The sequence below is a fragment of the Vombatus ursinus genome, unplaced genomic scaffold (genome assembly GCF_900497805.2).
Source record: "Vombatus ursinus unplaced genomic scaffold, bare-nosed wombat genome assembly UNPS02011369.1, whole genome shotgun sequence".
Lineage (NCBI taxonomy): Eukaryota > Metazoa > Chordata > Mammalia > Diprotodontia > Vombatidae > Vombatus > Vombatus ursinus.
The window spans coordinates 3,980,054-3,988,860 of NW_020951147.1; the positions used below are offsets into that span (position 1 = coordinate 3,980,054).

General features: G+C 56.3%; 1 protein-coding gene across 1 annotated transcript in view; it reads right to left on the bottom strand.

Moving 5' to 3' along the window:
* Positions 1-5,099: 5,099 nt before the first annotated feature.
* The window catches only part of SYT12 (synaptotagmin 12), a 15,225-nt gene continuing 11,517 nt past the window's right edge, over positions 5,100-8,807 (bottom strand). The window contains exons 6-7 of the mRNA XM_027856118.1: positions 6,648-6,781; positions 5,100-5,291 (exon numbers count right to left, since the gene is read on the bottom strand). Of these exons, the coding sequence (XP_027711919.1) occupies positions 5,118-5,291; positions 6,648-6,781 (308 nt within the window). The 3' untranslated portion in view covers positions 5,100-5,117. The remainder of the gene's footprint in view (positions 5,292-6,647; positions 6,782-8,807) is intronic.

Here is an 8,807-nt window from a genome sequence, read left to right on the forward strand (position 1 = left end):
GAAGAGGGAGGGAGCTCAGGGAGCCCCTTGTGGCCCAGGATGGGGCGAGGAACAGGGATCATTGTCATCAAACAGCTGATACTCATGGAAAGGTACTTTAAGCCTTGAAGACATTATTTCATTTGAGCTTGTTAGGCTGATACTGTTATCCCCATTTTACAGATGGGAAATAATGTGATTTGTCAAGGGTCAGGAAGCTAGTAAGTATAGGTCTTCCAGACCCAGTGCTCTCTGCTGTGCACGAAGTGATGGAAAAAAGGGAAACAGAAGAGACTGGGAAAGGGGTTAAAAGGCCCACACCTTCCAAACAGAGCCAACATGGGACCTAGGAGACCTGGAGTCACAGGAGCTTTGGGAGGGTCTCAGACTTAGAGATGGAAGGGAGCTCGGAGGACGTCTTGTCATTTTACAGAAAGTAGAGAGGTCAGGATTCAAACTCAGGTCCTGGGACCCCAGTGCCCCCTCCCTTTCTGCCACCCTGCTGGGCCTCCCTGTATCTACCCCGAACTTGCTAAGATGGCCTTCAGCCAGGGGCTCGACCAGTCCTGGGGCCATGGTTCGCTCTCCTGTAAAGCCACAGACTTCCCTCCCTCCCTGAGTGTGTGGAGCACAGAACGAGGTGGAAGGGTTCTAGCACAGCCAGGCAAACATCCAGGGGAAGATGATTTTAGAGCTTCCTTCTGCCCCACTGGTGCTGGAGACAGTGCTCAGCAAGATGCTTCTTGATCAGTTTTGGCCTTTCTGAATTCACCCAGTTCCTGACCCGGGATTCTTCTGGGTAGGAGGCCCTCATTGCCTCCCACCTCAATTACTGCACTAGCTGCTGGGGGGTCCCCGTCTCCACTCCAGTCCATCCTCCACTCAACCTCCACGGTGATTTTCCTAAAGCACAGCTCTGATCATGTCCTTCCCCCCTCCTCGTTAGCCTCCCGAGGCTCCCTATGGCCTCTAGAGGGCTCTGTTTGGCATTCAAAGCCCTTTGTCACCTGCCCCTCCCACCTTTCCAGTCTCCTTATAACTTACTCCCCCACACACAGTCTTGGGTCCAGCGACTCCAGCCCAGAGACCCTCCATCGTCCCCAGGCCTGAGTGATCATCCTCCTTTGCTCCAACTCCTGCTCTCCCTGGCTTCCTTTGGCATCCCAGCTTAAACCTCCCCTTCTGCCTCAGAAGCCTTCTCTGACCTCCAGGGCTCTGCTAAGTATTGCCTATTTATCCTGCATGTCGCACGCACCTGTTTGTTGGCTCCTCGTCTTCCCGAATTAGATTGAGAGCTCCTTGAGGACAGGGACGTTGCCTCTTTTTGTCGTGCTAATGCTTAGCACGGTGCCTGGTCCATGGTAAGCATTTAATAAATGTTTACTGCTTGATTGAGTGATTGAGTCCCAGAATCTCAGAGCAGTGAACAGACTCCCTTCCCTTCGGACTCCTGTGCCCTATTTTGGATAGCTCCCCCTGCTCTCCATGTCCCCATCTTAGGGACGCTCTCAAAGGCTACCGCTTTCCTCCATCCTGGCTTCTTCTCTCCATCTTTCTGAAGGGTCCTTTATTTCCTGACATCCACTTACCTGGGCCGTGGGAATCTCCCGTCCTGTCCAAGTTAGATTTCCAAAGGCCCAGGACCCACAGGGGCTGGCGTGGACACACAGATAGCCACCCAAGAGCATTATTTTCTCCAGCTGCTTTATTTTTTTTGTAGGGGAAGTCAGATCACAGATACTTCAGCACATTTGTTACACACATTTGTTACACTTCATGCAGTTAAAAACAACAACAACAATAGGGGTTAACTCTGCTCTTCAGAGCTGGTAGGTTAGGAGATGCTGCTCTCTCCTGCCCACTGGGGAGAATGTTGGGGGAACACATTAGCCCTTCCCTCAAACCCTGAGGGGCTGCAAGGCAGAAAGGACCATCGAGGGCATCGGGGGACACAGCGGACAATCATCAAATTACCCAACAGCCTCCGGCCGAGGTGCCCAGGCCAAGGATGACGGCTCTCGTGGCCAGGAAGTGCTTCCTTCATACCGGAGCTGCAACTAGGCCGAGGCAGCAAGGACTCTTCTCTTGGGCGTCTCATCTGGAGGGCTGCTCACACCATTTGGAGTCCTTCAGTAGCAAAAGAGCTTAGCACCGAGTTACCAAGAAGTAGTTGTTAAAAGAAGGACCAGTCAGCTGGCTGGGGTGAGCACCTCCCTCACCTGCCTCAACCCCTCGCCCCAGCTGAGAACAGTTCAAGCTCCCTTCGTAGCTTAGGAAGTACCTAAATAAAGTTGTTTGCTATCTGGGACAATCAGGGATAACGTCTTAGAGTTGGAGGTCCTGGGTTCAAGTCCAGGCTTTGCCACTAACTTGATTTGTAACCATGGGGGCCTCGGTACCATCCCTCTAAGCCCTTTTCCTCATCTGTAAAGCAGGCATAACAACTCCTGAACCTCCTGTGTCCAGGAACACTCTCAAGGAAAGTGGCAGATTATAAAGCATCTGTATATGGAAATGAGTAAAAGCCTTCTGGGTAACGAGCCTTCTCTGCTTTAGGAGGAAACCAACAAACACACAGAAAGCTTTGGAAGCTGGGTCAGGCCCCGAGAGCTCTCAGAACACTTTGGAGGGACCAGGGGCCATGCTGGCCACATTGGCCCTGCCACCGTGACCCTGGACAGGTCTTTTGACCACCTGGGCCTCGGTTTCCTCCTGGATAAAATAAGGGGCTAGCTCCTCAAGCTGTGATCAAGGCTCCCAGAGCCCCATAAGGCTAGACTGCTCCAGAGTCCCTCAACTCATCCAGCTCCCCCATTTGGCAGATCAGGAAAAGTTAAGTGACCATCCCAAAGTGACTCAGGCATAGATCATTAGCTCTGGGAGGGACGTTCCAGATCATCAATTCTAATTCCCTCAGTTTGGAAACCCAGAAAGAGGAAATCATTTCCCCGGGGTCACCCAGGAAATTGTCTTTTCTCAAGCTCCCCTTTCTTGCCCTCTCCTGGCCCCCCTCACCAGCCCTGTTGATATGAGAGTAGGGCCGCTCAGGTGAAATCAGCCTCCATCATCGTCTTGAATTAATAAGATTTGGGCTGGGCTGTGCGGGCTGCTTGGAGCTATCCTGAAATGTTTGTTGTGGCATTGCTTCCGTTTTTTTGAGTTAGAGTGTGGCTGTTTTTAGGTGGTGGTTATTTTAATGGGGGGGTTGTGTGTGGTTTTTTGAGGGGGTGATACACCCAAGCTGGGCTAAGGGGAAGACTTGGAAATGTCAATCAGAAAAGAATTCAAAAGGCCCTGGGATCTTTGAGGGCTTCCAGCTAGGGAATCGTGACTGACCTGGGGCTCGGGTGGGGTGACCAGGTGTGTGGAGCCAATGTGATCTGAAGCAGCCAGAGTTGGGGTTAGGAGATTCCCCTCCTCACTCAGGCCCTGACTACTGGTAATTACTAATAGTAGGAGTAGCTGCCCTTTCTATGGGGCTCTCCGTAGATGACCTGATTGGACCAGTCTTAGGTTGGGCAGCAGTTCTGTACTCTGTAAAATAAAGGGGTTGGATGGCATCAGACTCTTCTAGCTCTGACATCCCATGTTCTCTGCTCTAAGGTCCCTCCCTAATATTCCACATTCTCTGACATCCACCATGCGCACCTAAGACTGTTCTTATAGGTCATTTCTTGGAGTGGCCCAATACCTAAGATCCCCAGGTTGGACAATGGCCCACCTAGGGTTCTTTGCAGTCTCACTGATCCAATCAGCTGCTCAGAGGTTGAGAACGGGGCTGAAGGTCCAGCATTTTTTTGACTGGCTTTCCTGAGGGCTTATTTACTTTTAACTTAAACAGGAGCTATTTTGCAAGGCCCAGTGTCCTCAGCAAGGAAGGGCTATTTTCCCCCAAGATCCCTCCCAGCTCCATGACTGTCCCTGTCCATACCACCAAGATCCTACCATGCACACAGAGCCAATCACCAGAGCACACACTTTCCAAATAGGGTAGCCCATTCCTTCCCTGCACAAATCTACCACTCCTTGGCCCAGATTATCTGCGCTTCCTACAGGGATGTGGGAAATTTCCCCCCCCCACCTCCAGGAAGTCTTCCTTGACCGATTCTGTCTACACCGACCTTTCTCCTCTTTCTCCTTGGAGCATTTGGAGTCTGTCCAGTTCCTTGTGTTGTTTGGGATCTCGTACATTGTGTGTCTCCAGCTGGAGCTGTGAGCACCCCTAGAAGTCATTTCCTCTTTGGCCTCCCCTACACCTCTTGGCACTGGCACTGAGCACACAGTAGGGCTTGCTCCTGATTATCCAACTGGTCACCCCTTGGATAAAGGGGCCCAACCATGAGGCAGAGTATTGTTTCCTTGTCATGTAACCTTGGCGAGCCCCTCCTCATCTCTGAGCCCATTTCCCTATCTGTAAAATGGGGATAATATGACCTGTATGTCCTTTGTCCCAGGCTGGCTTTGAGCAAAGCATTCTGCAAACTTCTGGAGCAGGATGGAAATGGGAGTGAGATTTGTTAATTCTTGGGTTTTCTCCATCTGGTCTAGAGCGCAGGCATCCGGCTGAAGAAGGACCCATCCTCAAAGAGAGCAAGCGTGGTGGAGCCCATGAAGACGAAAGCATCCACCCAGGAGGATTCAGAAGGTAGGACTCTAGACTTGCACTTCCTGCCCTTGGGGCTAGCTGGGTGGCTCAGAGAGCTGAGTTCATTTCAACCGGGACTTCAAGAAAAGCCCATGTGGGGCCTGCAGTGAGATTGCCTGTGGACTGGCCCTCACTGTCCAGCTCAGCCTTGGCACCTCCTCTCCCTCCGCCTTCTGAGGGCTTAGCTTGTGCCCAAGGTCAGCGGGAGAGGTCATCTCTGATACATGCGAGTGGAGACTTCCTTCTTCTCTTTAAATAGGCAATGATGATAACCAGGTAAGTCCTAGTTGCAGGGAGGGTGGGGAGCCCAGGGGAGGGAGGCAGGGCGGAGAAGGGCATAATCTATGGGTGGAGTCATGTTCCCCTTTCGCAGCTGGGAATGTGGGGAGAAGAGCATGGAGAGAGCTGAGTGGGTGCTGGAACCCAGGGTGGGTCGAGGGTCCCAGGCAGGGGCCGCCGGCACGTGGCCCCCAGCCGCAGCATCTGGGGACTCCTAGTTTCGCCGGACAGGGTGCCACATGGACACAGGCTTGCGCAGGGTGGCCAGCATCTGGTTCCAGTGGGTGATGCCCATGCCGCTGGCCAGTGGGCCAATGATGACATGGCCGATGTTGTCGGCCCGCCCGTCGCTGCCGCACTCGGCCACGGTCACTCTCAGGGACAGGTCCTGGTGGGGGAGGGGACAGGGGAAAGCAGGATGATTGCCCAGAGCCCAGGGATGGGCATGTGCCCTGGCCCGCCCCTCCCCCACTCAGGCAGGGATGACCCAGCCTCCTGGACCAAAAGAGCCTTCCTTCCTTCCTTCCTTCCTTCCTTCCTTCCTTCCTTCCTCTCCCCAGCTCAAGGAGGCCCTCTCTTGTTCCTCCTCGGGCTCACTAGGGCGCTCCTCTCCCCGACGGCACGTGGCCGTCATGGGTCCTCGAGGGCGTGTCGGGAACAGGGACTGTAGAGAAGGCCATTTCGCTCTTTTCTTTCCTTTCGCCTCCATTCCCGTGTCCCCTACAGGACGAGGAAGATGGTGCAGACCCAAATACGTGTCTGCAGAATTGGGAGGCGTGTGTGGCCCCCTGGCTGCCGCCAGCGCGCCCCCTTGTGGGACTCTGAGGCAGCACAGCCGACCCTGATGGAAGGCCGGTTGCCTAGCGACTGACTGGCAAGAAGGCAGAAAGGTGAATTACAGGTGTGTGGGAGGCAGGGATGAGGCCAGGAGCTGAGGGAGAGAGGCAGGGGGGAGGGGGGCAGGGAGCATCCGAGGGGATGCTCGACCCATTGTGCCTGCTCTGACCCACAGAGTTCCTCCTTCCTCCAATCTTGGGGGCTTTGGGAAAAGCCTCTCAGTAGGGCGGGAGGACAAACTGGGGAGGTAGGGAAATAGGCCAGCCCTGGGGACGAGGGCAGGAGCCTAAACAGAGAGATCCAGGAACCCCAAGAAAGCTGAGGGCTGCAGCTGGGAAGGCCCATCTCTGCTCTGCACTGGTGCCTGAGATGAGTCAGCCGCAGGGTACGTCCTGCTGAGTGGCCAGTGAGCAGAGGGACGGAAGGCCGAAGGTCTGTGGGCTCCAGGGAGGAAGCTTCCCACCCTACCGAGTCATGGGTGGGGACAGGAATGACCGGGGAGAAAGTCTGGAACGTCTAGGCCCTTGGCCACAGGACATATGCCTGCCCTGGACTCGCTCTCTCCCTCATGGTGACCCTCAGACACAGGGGGTGTCAGAAAACCAAGTAAGGGTGGTCCCGAGCCGACCTCCAGGGAGCACCCTGCAGAGTTCACCAAATCACCTTTCTGGAGGCTAGCCCTCTGACGTCATCACTGTGTGAGTCCCCTTGTCATTAGGGGCCTCACCCAGTGCCTCTCTCTGCTCTTCCCCAGTGGACTTAGCTTATGTTTGCTCCTGCCACTAGACGGCAAGCTTGAGGAGGGCAGCAGTCATCTGCTCCAGGCCCTCGCACGAGCCGTTCAGTCTCAGTGGATGAATGGGACCCTAGGCCTCCTGGCCCTGTGCTCCCAGCCCCGACCCCTCACCTGTAGCACGATGGCCGGGACGGAGAAGATCATGGCCTCGTTGAACACGGGGTGGGCGTCATCCCTCTTCACAGCCGTTTTCTTCTTGCTTATCTTCCTCCCGTCCTGCAGCAGGTATACCTTGACGAAGGGATCTGTTTGGGGAAGCAGCGGAAAGTCCAGGCGAGGACCCCACCTGCCCACCTGCTATGGCCGCCCCTTCCCCCCCATTTCCAGGATGCCAGCTCCCCACTTGGTCTGAGGGCCGGCCCTCCCGCCCCACCCCACCCCCTGCTCTCCTTTGGGCTCCAGCAGGCGTCCCTCTACTAGTGCAAGCTGGCACCTTTCCTGCTGTTTGGAGCCTTACCCAGTGGCCTGGGAGTCTCCTGGGCGTGGCTGGAAGCCACGAGGCTGGCTCCTTCTCCACTGTGCTACCCTGCCTCACCGTCTTGGAGCAGGGGCTCCAGCAGCCAGATTCCCCAGGCTCGTTGCTCCCTGGTGCTTCTCGGCCTCGGGAGCGCCACCTGCAGCCTCCTGCTACCAGGTATATGGGCTCTGCCCTCGCCTTCCACCTTCTACCGTGGGCTCAATTAGCAGCATTACCTCCTGCCATCGTTCAGTCACTCAGTCAGTCCACAAGCATTTCTTAAACACCTACTGTGTGCCAGGCACTGCGCTGAGCTCTGGAGATGCAAGGCCAGGCAAAAACAGGCCCTGCCAGCAAGAAACTCACAGTCTAGTGGGGGCAACACCATGTAAACCAGCTACCTGCAAGATATATACCGACTCGGTGGAAGATAGTGTCAGATAATAGCTAGCAGGGGCAACCAGGACAGGCCTCCACTTTTCTTCATTCATTCATTCATTCTCCCTCCTCCCCTGCCCAGGCTTGTGGCCATCTCCAAGACCTGTGGCAGTCTCCAGCCCACTGAGTCCCAGTGGCTGCCAAGGAACCTGACTTAGGGGGCTCCTAATGAACACATCGCCTTCTTAGTGCAGTCTTCTGTGTGCTCACCTACTCTGTTATGCAGAGGGCTTGGTAAACCTGAAAGCTCTCTAACTGTGAGTGATTTCTAAGTCTCAACTGATTTAGACCTGGGCTCCCAGGCTGACTGAGCAGGCATAGACCTGACCTGACCTCGCCCAACTCCCTTTTGGAAGTGACCTGCAGAGAAGGACGATGGCCTGGCCAAGGTCACACAGCCTGCTTGGTTCCAGGTCTGTACGCCAGCCCTCAGGACCAGCCAGGGTACACCACTCTGGACTTCCCTGCCTCCAGCCTCCCGAGAGCCCCGTTGGACAGGCATTGATTAAAGCACCTGTCCGGTGCCAGGCGGCATGCCATGCGCTGGAAACCCTGAGGCAAAGCCTGAGTCGGTTCTGCCTTGGCGTTTGGCCTGAGCGCCAGGGCAGCGGAGGAATGCACGCCGGATTGCGCAGCTGAACCCTGAAGGAGGCTCAGGCTCGGAGGGGAGGTGGTGAAGGGGTGCCGCCGGCCGGGCAGGGGGAACAGCCTGTGGAGAGGAAGGCCTAGAGGAGGAGTGTGGTCCTTGGGAGGGACAGGGGTGGGAGAGGCGCCTGCACAGGGGACTTTCAGCGTGCCTCTTAGGCTGGAGGCCGCACGGGCAGATCTGGCCTTCAGGAAGGTCACTCTGGCTGCTTTGAGAGGAGGGATTGGAAGGGTAGCACCGGCCGGGAGGCAGGCCGGGGGACCACAGCAGCCCACAACCAGGCTGGCCGGAGGGGACCCAACGCAGAATGGGATAGACTCAGCGCCTGGCTGGACAGGAAGGAGGGGATGCAGGGACCCGAGGACGACCCTGAGGCTCTGCCTTGCTGCCCTCGGAGCAAACAAGGGCCAGCTGGCAGGTGGAGACCCGCCCTGAGTAGCCAGGGCTGGCGAGACAGATTGATGGCCCAACTGGGGGAGCTCCGTGGGACCAGCAATGACCACTCCCCAGGCGGCTTGCCCAGGGCTACCCCAGCAGCCCTGTCTGATGCTGGATTTGAACCCAGGTCTCCCAGACTCCGAGTGGAGCCTTCAGTCGGACAAGCTGTGTCCCAGCGGGGGATGGGACAAGGACGAGGAGACGACTCGGAGAACCGTGACTGCCCCCCGGGAGGGCCCTGCCCTGGCAGCGGCGCCCCCTCCCCATCAGCGCAGGCTGGGCACGGACGGGC